General features: G+C 30.1%; 4 protein-coding genes across 6 annotated transcripts; 2 read left to right on the top strand and 2 right to left on the bottom strand.

Annotated features, from left to right (window-relative positions):
* Window positions 1–1,065: 1,065 nt before the first annotated feature.
* Window positions 1,066–9,830, bottom strand: LOC125065203 (mitotic checkpoint serine/threonine-protein kinase BUB1 beta-like). Of its 2 annotated transcripts, none has more exons than XM_047672705.1 (14): window positions 9,439–9,830; window positions 9,079–9,283; window positions 8,502–8,698; window positions 8,022–8,271; window positions 7,525–7,699; window positions 6,277–6,416; window positions 5,617–6,166; window positions 5,347–5,537; window positions 4,975–5,273; window positions 2,814–4,860; window positions 2,486–2,733; window positions 2,311–2,407; window positions 2,037–2,206; window positions 1,066–1,594 (listed from the first exon to the last, which is right to left on the bottom strand). In XM_047672705.1, exons 1-14 carry the CDS (start codon window positions 9,564–9,566, stop codon window positions 1,420–1,422), a joined length of 4,872 nt encoding a protein of 1,623 aa, XP_047528661.1. In that variant the 5' UTR covers window positions 9,567–9,830; the 3' UTR covers window positions 1,066–1,419. The 2 variants fall into 2 exon arrangements, with proteins under 2 accessions (XP_047528661.1, XP_047528662.1); XM_047672706.1 differs by having other exon boundaries at window positions 5,347–5,534.
* Window positions 9,831–11,473: 1,643 nt separating this feature from the next.
* LOC125065329 (zinc finger protein 830) lies at window positions 11,474–16,351 on the top strand. Its single transcript, XM_047672876.1, has 4 exons — window positions 11,474–12,129; window positions 12,217–12,329; window positions 15,910–16,079; window positions 16,164–16,351. Exons 1-4 carry the CDS (start codon window positions 11,667–11,669, stop codon window positions 16,309–16,311), a joined length of 894 nt encoding a protein of 297 aa, XP_047528832.1. The 5' UTR covers window positions 11,474–11,666; the 3' UTR covers window positions 16,312–16,351.
* On the bottom strand, window positions 12,457–14,747 carry LOC125065327 (ATP-dependent (S)-NAD(P)H-hydrate dehydratase). Of its 2 annotated transcripts, XM_047672874.1 has the most exons (3): window positions 14,534–14,747; window positions 14,279–14,449; window positions 12,457–14,180 (listed from the first exon to the last, which is right to left on the bottom strand). In XM_047672874.1, the coding sequence occupies exons 2-3, from the start codon at window positions 14,429–14,431 to the stop codon at window positions 13,437–13,439; spliced, it is 897 nt and encodes a 298-aa protein (XP_047528830.1). In that variant the 5' UTR covers window positions 14,432–14,449; window positions 14,534–14,747; the 3' UTR covers window positions 12,457–13,436. The 2 variants fall into 2 exon arrangements, with proteins under 2 accessions (XP_047528830.1, XP_047528829.1); XM_047672873.1 differs by having other exon boundaries at window positions 14,279–14,747.
* A 753-nt stretch (window positions 16,352–17,104) lies between the features above and the next one.
* On the top strand, window positions 17,105–19,931 carry LOC125065289 (26S proteasome non-ATPase regulatory subunit 5). The gene is made up of 7 exons (XM_047672822.1): window positions 17,105–17,417; window positions 17,661–17,805; window positions 17,909–18,130; window positions 18,751–19,003; window positions 19,083–19,271; window positions 19,345–19,668; window positions 19,738–19,931. The coding sequence occupies exons 1-7, from the start codon at window positions 17,242–17,244 to the stop codon at window positions 19,929–19,931; spliced, it is 1,503 nt and encodes a 500-aa protein (XP_047528778.1). The 5' UTR covers window positions 17,105–17,241.
* The last annotated feature ends 88 nt before the right edge of the window (window positions 19,932–20,019 follow it).

The following is a 20,019-nucleotide window of genomic DNA, read 5'->3' as shown; positions in this document are numbered from 1 at the left end:
AACTTCTTTTTGCATAGAGCTATACTTATACCAATTGTTTTATAAGGCTGTTTTTTTCTTTGATTATATCTATTACCAAACAATAGTTATAAATAAAGTCTAACCGTTACCTTGTAATTTTATCTTTTATAAATAATCTAATATTCAAAACTGAAACTATCCAAAACAACTATAAGTACATTTAACAGGTAAATTATCAATACTAAATTCCAAAGTAACTCTGTCTGTTGCTTTTTCAATTATGAAATTTGGTATGAAGGAAACTTGAACTCTAAGGAAGAACATAGTAGAACAATACTTTTATGCTTAACACCAGACGACCAACCTCTAAAACGCCAGAGAAGTCGCGGACAAGAACTAGTAATTCATATATCCGTATTTATTAGTGCATATCGATAGTTAAGGTGTTAGCGATAGTATCGATAGACTATAGATAGTATTGTCACGTGTTAATACTATCGATAGTTAATTAGTTACCCATGAACAATACTATTTATACAATCGATAGTATAGCAAAAACCATTACTTTTAACCTAAAATTGAACAAAGATAGTTTTTGTGCTATCGATAGCAAAGTTATATTTCTGCAACACCGTTATCTATATCTGGATTCAAAATTTTACATATATCCATAGCATCCCTGCTCGTAGGCCATTGTTGATGCGATATATAAATATGGTAAAAAATGATTAGGTATGCAATTTGTTTTGATAAGGATAAATAATGGACATTTACTAGTTACGTAAATTTCTTTTAGCATATTTTCTGAATGTGTAATTTTTACATTAATCATTAGTAACAGATTTCTGATTTTGTACTTGGTAAATGTCTAATTATTTTTTAAAGAAAATAAAAGTATTAAGCCGGTATTACATTCACTATTATTCCGTCGTGAAAGAGATTATCTTTGACCACTAGAAACATAAATTTCTGTGTTTATGTATGTACTCAAGCAAACTATATTTTCGAGTACTTTTCTATTGTAATTAATAAATTAGACTCAAAAATATGATTTTGATAAGTATGAGTTTTTAAATGGCTATAAAATAAAAAAATAAATTTATAACCACGTAATTATTTATTACAGTTTGAACAAAAAAAATGAAGTGCAAGTCTTATATGTTGTACAAAAATAAATGAAACCTAAGTGAAGTTTCAACATTAAGCTAACAAGATATGCTAAGCCATTTTTTATATTTACTAACAAAAAAGCTAAATTACATATCACATTTTTAATTAAACACAACAAGATTATCGTAAAGTGATATCTGATTTTACAAATAGGTTTTTGGAACTGTTCGAACCTGACAGATGACTACTGAAATTCATTAACTTAATTGTAATTATTATCCATACAATCATATTTTTTACAGTCACAATAATATCTAAATGCAATAAATACAGTTGGGCCGTCTTAGTTTACCTAGATTTAAGCACATTAGCAAAATTACGGAGCTGAGAACCAAGACTGTCAATTTCATTCAAAACACTGTCCACTTCATTTTTGAGATCCATTAGGTCAGGTAAATTATTGCAGTCGGGCACATTTAAGAGGGTGGTAAAAATTTTGTCCCATAAGCTATTTTTCATATACCTGGAATATAATAATACATTAAATAAACATTCACAATGATAACTTTTAAGGACAAAAATGGTAATAAATTAATAGTGCATTTTTATTAAATACACTCTCATAATAATTTTATGTGTACTTTGATTGAAAAGATAAATACTACGGTTTTTAACTCAATTTTCTTACATTTATTGATGATTTTTTTCTTATATTTTGAAGCACAATAACATACATACTTACTAAAGTTTAGAATGACAAGTACATTTACACAATTTAATTTTGGTATAAATATCTGATTAAGATATAAACTACTAGATTCTGCCTGCGTGTAATCGTAATAAGTGGCCATACAAAAATTAATATCATATTTCAAACATGTGATTAAATAACCAGCAAACATCCACCTATCTATCCAAACTTTTTATGTTATTAATATTCTATCTTTCTAATACAAAATATTTACCGGGGTAATTTTTTGTCAATATTCCACTGCCCCAATCGGTTTGCTACTTTCATGTAGCTACCCATTAGAATAACATGTATTGTACCGGCAAGGCAGTACAAGTCTGTTTGGTATGTCCAAGGTTTTCCTTCTCTCATTTCAGTACAAGTAAACCCTTCCGTAGAAATTAACTAAAAATAATGTAATAAATAACATATTTATTAAGAATTGCTACCACATTTCAAATTGATTATATGAAAAACTTATTATTCAATATGAGACTAAAAATACTTACTTCTCTAAATGTAGTACCTTCTGGGAATAAAGACATATCTATTGCACATCCTAGATCTATCAATTGTAAAGATGGTGTTCGCCATTCCTGTGTTGGTCTATAAACAAAAATAAAAAACGTTAGTTATATATTCATTAATTTAAACTGAACTTCTAATATGAAAAATAAATCTTACATTTTCATTAACAAAAAGTTATCTGGTTTGATATCAGCATGTATAATTTGCGCTTTGTGTAAGTAGTGTACTATTGAGAGCATTTCTGATGTTAATAATATAACAATAAACTCATTTATACATTTAGAAGTAGCAATCCTGACTTTGTTTGCAACATCCAACAGAGAGCCATATCGTGAATACTCTGATACAAATAAACTGGCATTTTCTCCTAAGAAAGCTGTTGTTATGTCCATATAACCTGGAAGCTATGAAAAAAAAAAACATTTGTATGTAGAAACTTCAAAGGTAATTAAAAATTCGATGCATACAACAGTTTGAATATTACCATGAAAGGATCCTTTATCCTAGCTTTTATCTCTTGACAAATATAGAATTCCCATGGTCGACTTGGTTTTTGAAATTTAACAGCAACTGATTTATTGTTATGAATATCTAAGCATAAAAATACTGCTCCATAATTTCCTTTACCTAATTGTTTTTCAACTGAAAATTTTGAACTTCCAACCCGCATAACAGTCGCTTGTTGTACTTTCGGTATAGATCTTACTTCTACATAGCCATCGGCGTGTGTTTTATTTGGAAATTTCACATACTCTAACAATGAAGCTAACATTTTTTTATTAAATGGATCAATAACTTTTGGGAATTCGATATCAGCTGGTCTAGGTATATCACTGGTTTCCACTAAAGATATTGAATGAGAAGATTTAAAAGCACTACACTCCATAGAATTTTCGCTATCAACATCCATCCCATATCCATCTGATTGAAAATCAGATTGTCGTGAATATATAGAGGAAATTCTACTTTCTTTTCCTACAGAATCTCTGCTATCCTCAGACTGAATTTCAACCCTATGCTCGAAATCCAACTGTCTTTTGGAGATATCTTTCTGTTTTTCAATAGAATGCGATATTTTTGCAGATTGAATAGGTGTAGCAGTTTGTGCTGTCAACCCATCTTTGCTATCAGTATCAGAGAGGCCTGAAGATGGCGGAACTTGAGCTTGTTCAGGACTTGACACATACAAATTTTTATGCATTTTCTGAGATATACTGGGACTGTTAGTAAATTTTGGTGTATTAGCATTGTCTTTGGGTTCATTTCTGTTAGATATAAAATTGAGGAACTGATTAGAGAATCCTATATCAGGAGATTTCTGCTCTACTTTAACATTAGGCTGATCATGCCTAACATTTCTTAATACTGAACTGTTTGGACTCTTATGCTGTGATGTTTTCTGAGATTGGTTACTGGATCCATTCATTGAACTTTTATCACTTTCCCCTTGATCTTGACATTTCATAGATATGTCGGCGGATTCTTGTCTAATTTGTTCAGCATAAGGATTTTGAACCATACTATCTTGCACTGCGTTATTTCGGTAATTACTTTGAGAAGGCTGTGGGCTCTGATAAATTTGAAATGGCTGATTATTTGAAATCGTATTTCCATATGGCAATTGATTATTTTCTACGGTTTGTTTAGAAGCTTGTCTATATGGGCTATGAGTAGCATTACTGTAGTTTGAATTACTCGTGTTTTGATTAGTGTTTGCATACATATTGGGATTATTATACTGGTTTTGAACATTATGATAGTTTTGTTGATTGTATACTTGATTTGGAGCTGATACTTGATTAGTTCTCTGGTAGTATATTGAATTTTGGTACTGGGTCTGATGTGGAGGACTTTGAAATATCGTCGGATTAGGCTGATGCTGGTGTTGTTGTTGTTGTTGTTGGTTAGCATAAACATGCCGTTCAGCTTGACTTTGATAGTGATATTCCTGACGGTTTGCATACCCTTGTTGAGGGCTCATTAGAGCATGACCAGGACTAGTAACTGGAGATTGGTGATACACCATTTGGTTGGAATATGTGGGGCTTTGAAAGCCTGCAGGGACAGATGGATTCATATCATGGGAACTTTGTACACTAGGATGTTGAGGACTATGATAAGCATTAGGATTTGGGCTCCCATAGCCTTGAGGTGGCTGATGAGCCATTAAATGATTATTGGAATATCCTTGTTGATAGTTATAGTTTTGTTGATAATGACTATGTAGAGATCTCTGTGGAGAATATCCACTGTAGTTTGTCGGTAAAGGTTTTTGATATTGATGATCATGAGAATGATAAGGCACTGAAGTGGACGGCGTATTAGCCACTTTACTATCGGTTTGATCTCTCTTTTGCTGATATGATCTAGCAAATTGTCCATTCGGTAATCTTGCTTGAGCTGTTATTGAATTTCTTTTTGATGCAGTATTTGGTTGATTTGGATCATGATTATTGTAAATAGAATCAAAATTTGTTGTATAACCAGTAAAATTTGTTCTCGACTGACCAGATGAACTTGAGCCTGATTTACTGCAAAATATAATATTTAACTAAAACAACTATATTATTTTAAAAATATATATATGTTTATGTATAGAAAATGAAAAAGACTACATTGAAGATTTTTTTTAATTGAATACTAACCTATTGTATTCCCTTGTTGCTTCCATGATAACCGAAAGTCCACCTCCTTGATTGTCTACAGTAGCATGTTGGTCTGTTGTTTGTCTGGAGCATTCATCTCTTTTGCTATTCCCTTGATCAGGTTGTTCTATAACACTTTCATCAATTGCAAATTTAGGCACTGAAGTAAATTTACTTGACTGGTCAATGGAACTGGAAGGTTTTTTAAATTGTGACATATTTGGTGTACTTGCGTCTTTTATGTTAAAATTGAATATTTGAGTGCAAGAAGGCTCTTCATAATATGCTGTTTTATTAACCTGCAAAAAAGATTAGATTGTTATTTAAATGTTTATATTTCAGTACATACTATAATATCATATCAAGTATTACTTGTTGAGTTGCTACTGGTGGTGGAGCATTAAACTTATTTGCATTCTCTTTGTCTTCAGGAAAACTTCTGATACCAGTCATCTCATAATTTTTTTTTGTATTAATGGCCATTGTCATAGATCTATCTTCGTGGATGTCAAATTTAGGTACTTCAAATTGTTGAACAACTGGCTGCATTATTGATGGTTCTGCTAAAGTAACAAAATTTATTTGAAATTCAACCCATTACCATATTGTTAAACATTTCATGGAATTATCACAAAAACTCACCATTATCATTAAAAATATTCCTCAACTCCCAACGTGCTTCTTTAGTGTTTACTGTAACTGAGTCTCCTAGAAGATTACTCATAAGACTTCGATTAAACTCCTCCATTAAATTATTTCTGGCGTAGTTTGTATTTTCAGTTCTAAAATTATTATTGGGAGTGCCTTGTGTAGCTATTTGATTTTCCTTATCAGTTTCGGAATTATGAGGTCTGTCACTTTCATCATTTTTCTTAACAGCCATTTCACTGACTTCATTTGAATCTAAATTAACTAATACTTTTGGTTCACCGGGTGAATGCATACTTGTAATTTTAGTTACATTTTGTAATGTAGGCACAGATAATGGCATCAGTTGTGCCATATGATCTTGTTCAGTATCTAATGCACAGTTTGCTAATGTCTCTAAGGCACTACACTGTGCAAGTGTTTCATTAATATTCTTATAGGTTTTTTGTACCATATCAACATTTTCTGTTTTAACTTCTTTTTTTAAACTATATTTTCTTGCTCTAATTTCTTCTAAACTGTATTCTTTATCATTAACATAGACCTAAAAAGAAGAAAGTACATTAATTAATGTATCAAATATATATACATACATTCACAGCAAAAAATTTAAAGACTAAATTTCTTATCAGATAGTTATGTAATAAAAAGTACCTGTGTTTTATTATAACAAGGTATTTTTGTTGGGTCTGCAGGATCAGGTACACATAGAGGCACATTAAATGTCAAATCATCCAAACAATAAGGCATATGGTTTGACGAAAGCTTTAAATCATCATCCACATCTTCATAGGCTGCAAAAAAGTTATCTGTTATTATCAGGACCCCATTGGAAATTAGAATCTATGTAGCACCAAATGAATTCTGTTGTTAATGTCTAATCTCTCTTTAAAGTAAATTCAATACATTGTGTCTTTTTATTGTTTAACATTAAACTAGTAACCAGCAGTCATGTCACCACCGAGTACCATATAACATCTTGAAAAGACACCAATTCAGGTAAAGATGTTTCCAATGATTCTAAATTTTGCAAAAAAAACATTTTATTATATAAATATACAAATTTTTCCCTTATAATCTCAATAATATAATTATTGATACTAAGCTAATTTATTACTTCAACCCTTTGAAATAGTAAATTGGTTTAATATGGGAAAGGAAGGAATACATAAATTTTTAGATAATACATGAATTTTTAAATATTACTATTTTAAAGAGTACCAGTACAGTAGTAGTAAACTAGTACATTGTACAATTATGTTGCTATTACAATAATTATAGATTTTATAGATAACACTAAATATTTGATCAGAAATTGCTTTAACTGTTCTTTGTACTTGGTTCTAACCAGGTAGCCCACCAGCGTTAATGAGAAATTAACTTGTATGTATGTATGAATATAATTTTGGAATCTTCCAGTTTCGCATTTAATAATTTATCAGGAGCAATTGTTATTTCTTAAGTATATTGACTAAAATGTAGTCACGAACATATTTTTTTTATCATGTAAAAGGAAACAGGCAAATGAGCTACCTTATGGTTAGTGGTCACCACCGCCTATTAACATTGGCAATGCAGGAAATATTAGCCATCCCTTACACCGACGCATGGCTAACCTCAGGAGTTGAGCTGCCTTATGCCTGCAGTTACACTTTCGATTCTAACCAGAACTCAACAAGACTAAGTATTGCTGTTTAGCAGTTGAATATCTGAGGAGTGGGCTGTACCTACCCAAACAGGCTTGAACAAAGCCCTACCACCAAGCAGATGAATATTTCTTTTTGTGTTTCTTCAATATCTTTATTTTGTATATAAGGGGGTGTCTCTGATTCATTAATTATCATTGATGATTATAATTACAGATGTAATTTGTAAATAATATATATAAAATTGTGAACTTACGAGTAAAAGGTAAAGGTTGATGTGGAACAACATTAGAATGAACCATTTTTGTTTTTGGATTTGTCCATATACCAACTTCCTTTTCATTCTCTACATTGCTATAGGCTTGCACTAATGAGGTAGGTCCAGGGTCTTCTGAAGTGGGCACAACACCTCTTGAAGTTGATGGGGCATCCTAATAAAAATTAATAATAAAACAAACATTTATAGCAGACAGAAAAATCAATAGTTTAACCTGTTTGTAGATAAATTGAAATCCTATTTCAAAGTACACAGGCAATCAATTTGCATCCTACATTAAATAATAAAAGAATATAGGTACCTCATGTTTACAAAATTTAATAGTTTTATATAAAACATTCCAAACAACATAAAGTCATGGCTCTTAGACACGGGCTTAAGTGATTAAAACTAAAACACATCTGCATATGCAATAAATGTGGACATATTGAACATAAATTAGTAAAAATTTAATGCTTAGTTATAATGTTTTTTACCTCATAAACATTGACCATGATGTTCGAATTTGGCAACCTATTGTCTATTCCTTGCTGTCGTATTACACCAGGCATAGTGCTTTTGATGCTGTCACCAACTCTTTGAACAGGTACATTAGCAATGTTACGTCTTTTAAAGGATTTTAGTGATGTTAGAGCCATTCTTGTTTCAGCTAATGCTGAAGCCGCCTTTCTTTTAGTTGGTGAATCATCATGTAGCATCCTCTGTGCAAAATACAGTTGAAAATTCCTAAAATAAAATCTTATTAGTATTTTGCAACTTTATAAAATAAAATGTAGGTCCATATTCTTTTGCCTTCAAATACAGATAAAATCTTAAAGTATGTAAGATTTATGAATTAGTAGATAAGAAATTATCTTTAGTATTGAAATACATTATTAGATTATATAGAAAATACAAATATTGCAGAAAATAAATTTATAAAGGAAATCTGGATGAATCTATGTGTTTCAACTTACATATGTGCTTGTTCTAGTTCATCTAATGGTTGGGCCTTAGCCTGAAGGCCAAGCATGTATACTTGATTTGCTTTTTTATAGTCTCCAGACTCCTCACAGTAACAAGCCCAGGCTCGGTAAAACTCTGAGCATTCTATACCAATACCCGTATTGTATAATCTTTGATATATTTCAAGTGGATTTGAGAGACAGTCCACCTAAAATTATTTAATTAAAATTTAATTCTTAAAGAATTTCACTGCTTACAAAATTACAACAAAACTTGCATCAAGTTTTGCTTTTGAAGTTGATCTCATGATGAACTTATTTATAAATAAAAAAATGTTTTTTGCTTATAACATTATTCTAAAATCTATAAATGAAAAATAATTTTGATAAGAAATAATAAACTTGTTCAAAAAGTTAATGATGAATATTAATATATTAACATGTATAGCAATGTAGGTATTTATTTAAAACATTGTAAGCTACAATTTCCCCTGTATAAAGTTGGGGGAATTAAAAAATAACATTGTTTATATCCAAAACCCGATTAAAATACAAATATAAAAATTCAAGTACTTATTGTTCTACTTACATATTTTATCCACAACTTGACAAGTCTCCTATCTTGAAAATATTTCTCATCTTTTTCAAATAATTGTAAACAGTCCTTTATTAATTTATCTATATTGCCTTCATGGCCATGTTTTGGATATGACTGTTCAACCCATTGGATATAGTTAAACCATGGATCCAAGGGATCTGAACCTTGATATTGTCTGATAGCTGCTTCATGTTCTCTACAAAGATAGAAGGCTGACTTAAAATTTTTGAGATTTTTTAGCAAGACTAGTCACAATCTAATACTGATGAAGAATTTTATAATATGTTTTAAAATTATATTAAGAATATTTATATTTACTATTAGAAATTATATTAGAACACAGTAACTTACTCTTTTTGCAACTGCAGTTGCCTTTGGGCATCAACATCTGACTGAGCTTGCAATGCAGTTCCTAATTGCACAAGGTTTCTTCCACCTCTTAGCGGCTGTATATTTTCCTTACTAACATCAATATCCATTGTAGTACTTAACTATAATTGAAGTATCAATGCATTACAATAAAACATACGAATAAATGGCCACAAATACGTGATTTAAAATACTGATATTTCAGATATGAATTTTACTGTTAAAAATCACTTTTATACAATAATTATAGAAGGAATAGTGAATTAAATAAATATTAAACACCGAATATTCAATATCAAATCATAAATAGCAAGATTGACCCATAATATTCTCCAAAATATTCATGTCTGTTACAACTGAAGCACAAATCCTGAATTCACTCACCATCAAAAGTGACAAAATTACCTAGAAGGTTGAATGTCTATGGCACATTTCAAATTTTAAAAGACATGGCCGTTAAATTAATAAATTAGAAATAATTACATAAACATTGATAGCATTGATTAAATAATGTTAGTATAAATGGTAAAACAAACATAATTAAAAAATATAAATAGTTATATTTATAAAATAAAGTTATACCGTCGTCGTATTTGCTATGGCAAATTCCATAAAATTTGATCTGGACATGGACAAAATTAAAATTTAAAAATATTATTTATTTGTTTATACTATTAGATTTATTATTAATTTTGTTTTAAATGCCTCATGATAACATAACAGACTTCTTCTAGTTAAACCTATCTCGGTGATTATAATACACAATTTGGGTACTTTTTTAACTTAAAAATATTATATTAACAAGTTGTTAAAAGACAATTTTACTTATTTTACTTTGAACACAGATACCCGTGTAGAAAAGAGATGGATTCTTTCAGATTGCATGGTCTCTCTTGTCCAAGGCGTTCAGGGAGGCTTTTTCACCATGGTTCTCTTAATGATATCTACAATAAAAATGGCTCTTGCCACCATCGACGTTCCTGCTCTTATTTAGCCCTGTGGAATTAGTCGTGATGATGGTAAGAGACCCAATGGATTAACAAATATTCGTGTCTTATTCCGAATTATTATTTATTTATAATACAAAACTGTATACATATAATTACACGACATGGTTGTCGTAGTTCGATATTACAGTACGTTTAGCATTAGCATTAGCAGCCCGTAAATGTCCCACTGCTGGGATAAAGGCCTCCTCTCCTTTGAGGAGAAGGTTTGGAGCATATTCCACCACGCTGCTCCAATGCGGGTTGACGGAATACACATGTGGCAGAATTTCGTTTGAAATTAGACACATGCAGGTTTCCTCACGATGTTTTCCTTCACCGCCGAGCACGAGATGAATTATAAACACAAATTTAGCACATGAAATTTCAGTGGTGCCTGCCTGGGTTTGAACCCGAAATCATCGGTTAAGATGCACGCGTTCTAACCACTGGGCCATCTCGACTCGTATTAATAATTAATATTGTTAATAAACAGTACGTTTATTAACAATATTTAAAATAAGTCTAAGTTATATATGATATAGTCCAAGTAGCTATAGTTGTGAGTTCACTCAGGCTGCAACGCGCACGTTACGCGTACCCTCAACGTCATAGCCGACAAGGTAGATTTGTTTTTATATTATTATGTTTTCCCAATTTCTGTTGAAACACTTTTCAATTGGACCTTGGACTAGTGCAGAAAACTTCAATAACAAACTCGCCTTATTGCCTCTACTGGTGACAGACGGACTGGTTGACTGAAAATTGCAATTTAAAGGAGGAATACTGTTCACATTCTTCCCACCATTCCACGCGGTCATGATTTATACAGTAACTATTTTTAATTCTTATGTAAATAAATTTCTTAATAGTACTTAAATTGTTAATACTTCGTTATCGATATGTCAATTAAAAGTTTCATTTCCTTACAAAAGGCTGAATGGTGCAATGTCTTTGCTCTTTTAAAAGAGGTACGACTTATAATAAAATTAAAATAAATTGACGTAACTTTTGCTCATAGATGACAGATGAGTTGAGAGTACATAATGCTGTTTTTAGTTTCTGCTTTTGATTTAGTTAAAAGTTAATCTCAAAGCTCAAATGAATCCATTTCCACTACAATTATTTTCAAATGTGTGTATGATAACAACATAACAAAAATAAAAATTATAAAAGTATTTATTGATTCGTTTTTATATAAGTAACTAAATTTTAACTAGTATAATGGCACTACGAATGCAAGTTGAGAAGAAGAAGGCTCAAGCAGAAATGCGACGTTTGATGGCAGAACGTAAAAATAAAGATAAGAAACCAGTTCTAATAAACAACCCACTTGCGAAATACAATAATGCTGGACAATTGATGTGTATTTTGTGTTCGTCGATCGTACGCTCAGAGAACGTATGGCAAATACATCTTAATAGTAAACAACACAAGGGAAACGTAGAACAAGCTAAGAAACTAAAAGAATTAACTAACAATTTTACTGATGATAAAATTAAAAATAAAAGACCCGGTGGTCTTCAAACAGATGCCCCACAAGAAAAAAAACCAAAGGGTATTTTAAAGAATAGCAATCAAAAAATGCCCAGTGTTGTTCAAACTCCGGAACATAAATTGCCCACGATACTTATTCATCATGATGAAAAAATTATAAGAAAAAGTAAACACCCAACATCTCACAAAGGTAATTAATATATTTTGTCATAAATTGATTAAAATCTTACTAAGTAGTTTTTGATGATATCTAATTGCATAATTATTTGCATTCTAGTTGAAAGCTTAGAAGCAACAGTTGAAAATAAGATTGAGGACACTGAAACCATATCAACAAATCCTCAACCTATTCCTGAAGGGTTTTTTGATGATCCAATACTGGACGCAAAGGTTACATTTTTATTTACTTTTATGTTTAGTTGTAGTACTGTTAAATGATAAGATAATATTGCTGCCTGGGAACAACCACTATATTTTAAAATATACTTAAATATTATGCTAATAACTAGTAACTAATGAAACCAATTTATGTAGTACTCGTAATAATACAAGCATACCTCAATTTCATACTCAAAAACAACACACAATATCTGATTTATTAAAAAAAACATAAATAATAAAAAAAATATTTATTCTCCAAATGCCTGAATCACAACTAATAATAAATTAATATTGATATGTTACACAAAGCAAGTGACATGGCAAGACCAAAGTTTTTGTTGGCAAGATAAGTTTTGCAAAGAATTATGAATAAAAATATGTATTGTGTTTTACTCCAATAAAAAAACAAAGAAAACATTGGTTTTGGACACCATACCACTATAGACTTTAAACTGTAATTAATGTATCTTATTAAAATTTTCAAGTAGCCAAAGATTAGGTTAGCATATTTAAACCCAATACTGGGAAGACTAAGACCCCTTATCATCCATTGTTTCTGCATACAATTTTTGAAAATCTCTTGTAATATTTTGCACTCTTAAATGGCAGAGGCAAATGTCACTTTACCTTTCTTTAATATGGCATTCTGTTTTATTGATGATGCTATTTACCATGAGGAAATTGAACTGTCATCATATAATACAATAACACAGAACAAACACACAATGTGTTTTTTTTTTACATAAATATATCATGTATATATAAAATCCATAAGTAATAATATAATAACTTCAGAATGTATTACTATAAACTAGATTTTTGTGTGTGGTGTAAATGTAAATATAACCCTTAAATGTTTTGTTAAATAACCCTATTACATACCCATTTTGGTTTAAGGAAACACTTAATTATATAGTCTTAAATTATTAGCTTTGATGTGGCTGGTGGTAGTACTTGGCTATACTGTGGTGGTTAAAACAACATAAACAATAGTTTTTAATATGTAATGATTTTATATAGCAAATAACAGAACCCAAATAAAGTCAATAAAAATATAAAAACATACAAAAAAAGCTCCCAGTTTATAGTATTATTGATATATGTGTATATGTAGTATTATTGTCCATATAGTTCTGTAAAAGCTTCATGAATATATTCCACCATGTCTGTTGCTAACATGCTCCTACCTTTTACTTGAAAAGCCTTTGCATTGCATGTTCTTATTAATGAAGATGCTGCAAAACATGAGAGGGATGTTGCTAATAACATTTTGTCAACTGGTATATCCATATTAATTTTCTCTCGAGAAGCTATAGTCCAATGCAATAATGTTGCTATAGATCCTGAAAGAAGATCACCTTGACCTCCACATCTTCTGCCAGATCCTGCTTCTTTGTTTTTCCATTCTAAGTCAGGGTTAAAGCAATAAAATTCATCAGTCATGCCTTTTCTCAAAAGTGTCACATTTTTGTTTAACTCTTGTAAACCTGTTAAGCCATTCAATTTACAGCTAAGTCTCTCAAACTCAATTTTATTAGGAGTTAAAATTATGGGTGAAGTAAAATTTCTAATCAATTCTGGGTTTTCAGTTATTAGAAACAATCCATCTGCATCAATAATCAGTGGTATTTGCTTCTCACTTATTAATTTTATTAGATCTGAGACCACATTAAATATCTTTGGATCGCGACCTAATCCTGGACCGATAACTATGACATGCAGCCTCTCGAGCCATGGTGATATCTCTTTGATAGCATCAAGTTTATCAAGTAAGGGATGAACAATCAATTCGGGGCTATATGACTTAATAACTGTAGCTGCTGGATTTGAACAGAAAATATGCACCAAATCTGCACCTACCTATAAAAATAATAATTGCATTTGTTTCAATTTTTATATAAGAAAATTTATCACTATAGATGACAATACAAACGATTAGTTTTTATAAATTAACCTACTTTCAATGCAGCCATGCCAGAAAAGTAAGGAGCCCCAGTATACTCTAGAGAACCACCGACGATACCTATTCTTCCAGCTTGACCTTTATGATGTGTTCCATCTAAAGGTGGTATGCTTGGTAGTAATAAATTAAAAATTTTGTTTCTATCCATTTTTGAATATTTAGAAAACTGTGAAAAGTAAAAATGTTTCATAACAATTTGCGTTTTAAGAAGATTCAACATCATGGCACGTTATTTTGGAAAATAACATACTTTTTATTGATTAAATTTATGCACTTCACGTAAACCGCAATTCGAAAATATCGGTATTAATTATTATCGTTGGCACTTTCTAGAAAATATAATATAATTATTTTTACAAATCAGAAGAACATAAATTTATTAGGACTGTAATGTGGAACTACAATGTAATTTAAACTTTTTGTTCAGAGGTCAGCTAGGTAAATATCATTAAGGAGACGTCAAAAACAATAAGTTATTTTGACTCAAAATGACTTTACTGCTGTCAGTGTCAGTTAACAGAATATAATAGAGATACGTCAAAAAAATTTTATTAACATAAGAATTGATAACATTAAGTGCTTTAATATATACAAATATGAATTAAAAATAGTTACTGTATAAATCTTGACCGCGTGGAATGGTGGTAAGAATGTTAGCAGCATTTACCCGTTGAATCGCAATTCCGATCCTCTGGGTTAAAAACGAACCAGCCCGCCTGTCACCAGTGGAGGCAATAATTTCCTCATAAGCAGAAGTATAAATATGAGATTTTCATGTTTCTCACTATAAAATTTTACAAACTTTCACCCCTTTGTTTTATCCTCACCATATTTCTAACTTCAGAAATGACGATTTTCCGTACAAAGTTTATTCTTCCTCTCCTTTCTGTTTTATTAGGAGTTCCTGTGTAAAATTTTCTTTTAAAACCACCAGTTTTGGTTGGGCAATGAGTATCAGTCAATCATTTTAAAATTTAATTAAACTGAAGATATACGAAAATGCTTAATACGAGTAAATTATAATATTTAGTGTTCAAATTCAAAATAATTTCAAAATAGAATCATTACTTATTAATTAATAATTAAAAAAAAATGTTTATTTTGTAGTGTTCAACTGAAAGTCGAAGTCTGGCCGAAATTTATTGTATTTTATCAAATAATGTCAGCTATAATATATATATTTAATGAATATAATATAAGCCTAAATTTTACTCAAATAATCTGAAATTAGACTAGAAAATAATGATATTTTTGAAAATTGATCAATTAAATGCTAATTTGAAAAATTGCGCAGCTTCAAAATAAAAATTATAATTGAAATTTAATAAACATTAATTTTTGTGTTTCCATGAAGTGTGTTTTAATAATCAGTAGTACATTGAGTAAAATTACGTTATGTACGTTCTTGTTTTGTTGTAATTTTCAACTGGTAATGGAGGCCGGTCGGGTCAATTTAATGTGGTCCTCATTCCCCGCGCGAGAGTGCAACTTTAGAAGAGATCTTCTAAAGTTGCACTCTCGCGCAGTTGTATCATATCTCGTTCAATTTCAGCATTTATTAGAAACCTTTGACTTCGACCAAGACTTTGGCTGAATAAAAACGATTTTAAAATATATCTCCTGCAGGCACGAAATATTGAATACAAAGATCCAGTAGAAGAAGAATGGGAAAAATTTCAAAAAGAAATAAAAGAAGAGACATCAACTTCTGCGGAAATCATCGCTGGTGAACAAGAAGAAGCTACTGCAGAACGACAAATTGATGAAATAGACGAACAAATTCGTAATTGGTCAAGGTATTGCCTCGTAAATGAACCGTACAAACATAGGTAACTTTTTAAATAAATACATACAAATAATTTTATTTATTTATTTTACAGAGTCTTAGATCTTGAATTGAAAAAGGAAGAAACTAAAAAGAAGATACAAGATGTAGATTTATTATATGAAGGGGATGATAATGAGTCCGACAATGAAGCTGAAATTGATGAATTTTTAGATTGGCGAGCCAAAAAATCTTTTGTTTAATCAGTGTAAATATTTGTAGTTTATTTTATTAAAATATCTAAAAAAAATGTTGTTTTTGTAGCCTTCTCAAAAATAACATCTGAAACTGCAAAATTGGTAGAATTTCCTATATTGAGATTTTAACGAATCTATTTTTACGCTACCTGTGTGTTACTTTTACTAATAAATAATTATGGATTAGGTGCACATACTATGTAATGGCAAAAAACGAGCTGCTGTTTCGTTTGAAATAAACTGGAGGAATTTCTTCAATTCTATATACATAATTGATTATAATGGAAGACGCAACTGCCGCTGACCAACTGTTCAAACAAAATAATCTGTAGGGATATATCCTAAGATTTCTACGATCTGCACACATTTGCTAAAAATGCGCCAATGGAGTTATTGTTGTAAAAATACTAGTAGGTCAATAACTTACGGTCAAAAGAGGTCAAACATAGCCGTTCCGAACTATACATTAGCAACATTATTAACCTAACGTAATGCCGGTTGAAATCAAAGGGAACTATGTGGGGATGTATATAAATCGCTATGATATATCGATTTATTGTGTAGCTGCCATAACAACCGGTACTCTCAAAACAAAACGAAAGTTTAATTATCATGATAACGCCAAATTAAAAGATAATTTGAATAATTTCATAAAAAACAAATAGAACAATATTTGTGATCGTACATTGAAGCATAGTTGACAGTTAATTTAGCTCCTAACAAAATGAATTGTTAACTCATACTTCCGGCAACATTTTTTACAATACAACACCATAATTCAAATTGTCAAAATCAAAATTTGATGAGTATGATTGAAAATATTTACAACATTCATAAAATTAAAAACTTGCTTCGTTATAATTACACTTTGTTGCAAAGAAACTAAGCCTGGAAAATAAGCCAGTAGTAGTAGAATAATTATTAAAAATTTTTACAATGTCTACTCAAGATTATGAGAATCATATAGAAGATCTTCAAATAAAAGAACGCAGACCTTCGGCTTTAAATGAATTAAAGCTTATGTTAACATATAAACCAGCTTCCGAAGCCGTAGCAATAATTCAAAGTACTGGAATTTCCAAAATTCTTCAGTGTTTAAATTCTTCGGATAAGTAAGTCTTTAAAATGCTTTTTTATAGCTTAAACTTTTTAATTAAATGAAAACTATTTTTTTACTAACTAAAGTTAAATGTTTTATTTTTGGTAGGGACTTACGACGCCTTTTTACATACCAAAAGAGTTACTTCTATGCAATGCAATATAGGGTATATTAGAACATAAAATCATGATTAGTTGATAGAGAATTATTTGATTATTTATCATTGTTAGAGAATATTTTTAACATTTAATTATAGGATACAAATAGAATTGACTTGTGAAGTACTAAAAATATGTTTCGAAAAATTTGAAGCTGGAGAAGTCATTAAAATATACATTAGTTATATTATGTACTTGTTACGACATGAGAATGAATGTGTCCGAAGATTGGCTATTGATGAGGTATGTGTAATATTCTTATGAAAATATTGGCTTATTTATAGAAGCCTGTCAGAAATGTGTATTTATATACATATTTAAAATAAATATATATTTTTAATTTCAGGTCTATAAAACAATAACAAATGATGCTATCTTATTGCCCATGCCAAAATATATAGACTTATATGTGGCTACAGCACAAATGGTCTGTGATCAAGATGTTGGAATTTCTAATAAAGCTGTTTTTATAACATCTAATCTATCAGCTGAAGCTTATGCTAAAGTATTGGAAGAAATGAAAATAGCTTTGGAATGTAATAGCAGTAGCAAATGTAATGCTTTCGAGGTATTAATTTATTTCATTAATATTATATATATAATGAAAATGTAATATATAACAATAATTACTTTTTCAAATTAATAGAAATAATTCATTTCCTTAAAAGTATTTAATTTAATTTACCTAAATATTAAGTTTTTAAATTATATATTTGCATTCAGTTTCTGTCCACAAATATGAAGTCATTTCAGTAAAATGCTTCAGTTGGTCTTTTCTGTATATACAAATACTTTTAATTACTTACATAGCAGTTTAAATTTCTCTGACTAACATAATTGTACCTTAAACCGATGAAAATCTTAATCTTCTCTTCTGCTATCTAAAAATGAGGAGAGTTATAGGAGTTGGATTATAGAACTTTGTCACTTAATACATGCTCCATTGATCAATACTTTTAAATTCAAAACTTATTATTTTGTATAAAAATATTGTATTGTCATTACTATGGACATTGTAAGGTATCCTTAATATTTTATAACTGGAAGCTAAATACTGACAGTGTCAGTTTCGATGGCGAGTGTGTGTTTTCAGTTCAGCATCTATTGTTTAGTGTTCTTTGGCTAATAACAACTGATAATTCATTTTTAACCAAATATACCACAAATATATTATTCAATGTGTTACAGGTAATAATCAATATTTCAACAAAATCTTACGATCTATTCAATTTGTGCATAGATCAAGGATACATTGATTATATGGCAAATGAACTTCAGTCAGATGATATACTTTATCAATTGAATATTCTTGAACTGTTATCACAATTGGCAATTAAACCATATGGAATCAATTACCTCATAAAACAAGGAATCTTATTGAAGATATCAGAGTTAGTAAAAGGCTTTCATCAAAATCCTTTTGGGGGTCTTTTAATACCAGGTAACATTTTTATACCCAATTTAAATGAACTAATATGCTTGTAACTTAATTTTCATATTGTATTGTTTAATTTTTGTAGGTTATATGAAATTTTTTGGATGCATTGCACATTATTATCCAAAGGAGATATTCCAGAAATATCCTGTTTTATTAGAATCTCTTTTTGATGCTTTGGATTCTGAAGATGCCACAATATTACCAGTAGCTCTAGACACACTTGGTTTCATAGGAACCACAATAGAGGGCAAGATGTGCTTAATGGCACTAGGTATTATGATAAAACTAAATTGTAATTGAATATATACATAACCATGTTGTTATTTAATAAATTTTGTTTTTAGGAAGCAAGTATACACAAATTGTTGAAAAATTAGGACTGAATATTAAAAATAGTCCCACAGAAATAAAAATCCGTTCATTGCAATGTATAGCTAACCTTATTGGTATAGACAAAGATCCAAAAGCAAAGGTTGATCCTATTGACAACAGGGTAACTCTAATGACTCGGGAATGGTTTAGAAGTCTCAGCAAGCAACCAGACGCAATGGATGTATTGTTTGAAAATTGTAAAAATCCATTTCCAGACATAACATTAGCTGCTTTAACTTTACTCAATGCTATTTGTCAACATCATTGGGGTGAAGAATTAGTAGCAAGAACAGCAGGTACTGTAGGTTGCATATTAAAAATGTATTTTTATTTTCTCAATATTTTCTCAAATATGTTTATTTCAGGTTTTATTGAGTACCTTCTTGATCGGTCTGTTAATTTTACAAAAGAATCAAAAGAAATAAAATATGAAATAATTAAATGCTTGTCAAATTCTACAGTATTTGATGACAATATCTTAACCAGGCTCCAAAAATATGTGGAACAGGGTCCTTTTTACACTGAAATAGTAACTCAAGTAGCTATGGAGGAAGAATAAAAATGGTTTTGGTTTATGAGTGACAAGATGTCTGGTATTTGCAGTGTATAATGACTTTGCTGAATATTTTTTCAATGATAAAATAATT

The sequence above is a fragment of the Vanessa atalanta genome, chromosome 7 (assembly GCF_905147765.1).
Source record: "Vanessa atalanta chromosome 7, ilVanAtal1.2, whole genome shotgun sequence".
In the NCBI taxonomy this organism is placed as follows: domain Eukaryota; kingdom Metazoa; phylum Arthropoda; class Insecta; order Lepidoptera; family Nymphalidae; genus Vanessa; species Vanessa atalanta.
This window is presented reverse-complemented; position numbering and strand designations above follow the sequence as displayed.

What these genes read in the sequence shown, in the direction of transcription:
- LOC125065203 (XM_047672705.1), bottom strand. Translation starts at nt 9,566, where the DNA reads ATGGATATTGATGTTAGTAAGGAAAATATACAGCCGCTAAGAGGTGGA. An exon ending in GAACTAGAACAAGCACATAT is followed by an intron (nt 8,272 to 8,501) that starts GTAAGTTGAAAC and finishes ATTTTATTTTAG; the next exon opens with GAATTTTCAACTGTATTTTG. An exon ending in TCAACCTTTACCTTTTACTC is followed by an intron (nt 6,417 to 7,524) that starts GTAAGTTCACAA and finishes ACTTTTTTGCAG; the next exon opens with CCTATGAAGATGTGGATGAT.
- LOC125065329 (XM_047672876.1), top strand. Translation starts at nt 11,667, where the DNA reads ATGGCACTACGAATGCAAGTTGAGAAGAAGAAGGCTCAAGCAGAAATG. An exon ending in ATCCAATACTGGACGCAAAG is followed by an intron (nt 12,330 to 15,909) that starts GTTACATTTTTA and finishes TATCTCCTGCAG; the next exon opens with GCACGAAATATTGAATACAA. An exon ending in CAAATTCGTAATTGGTCAAG is followed by an intron (nt 16,080 to 16,163) that starts GTATTGCCTCGT and finishes TTTATTTTACAG; the next exon opens with AGTCTTAGATCTTGAATTGA.
- LOC125065327 (XM_047672873.1), bottom strand. Translation starts at nt 14,506, where the DNA reads ATGATGTTGAATCTTCTTAAAACGCAAATTGTTATGAAACATTTTTAC. An exon ending in CTGGCATGGCTGCATTGAAA is followed by an intron (nt 14,181 to 14,278) that starts GTAGGTTAATTT and finishes TTATTTTTATAG; the next exon opens with GTAGGTGCAGATTTGGTGCA.
- LOC125065289 (XM_047672822.1), top strand. Translation starts at nt 17,242, where the DNA reads ATGTCTACTCAAGATTATGAGAATCATATAGAAGATCTTCAAATAAAA. An exon ending in TGTTTAAATTCTTCGGATAA is followed by an intron (nt 17,418 to 17,660) that starts GTAAGTCTTTAA and finishes ATTTAATTATAG; the next exon opens with GATACAAATAGAATTGACTT. An exon ending in TGGGGGTCTTTTAATACCAG is followed by an intron (nt 19,004 to 19,082) that starts GTAACATTTTTA and finishes TAATTTTTGTAG; the next exon opens with GTTATATGAAATTTTTTGGA.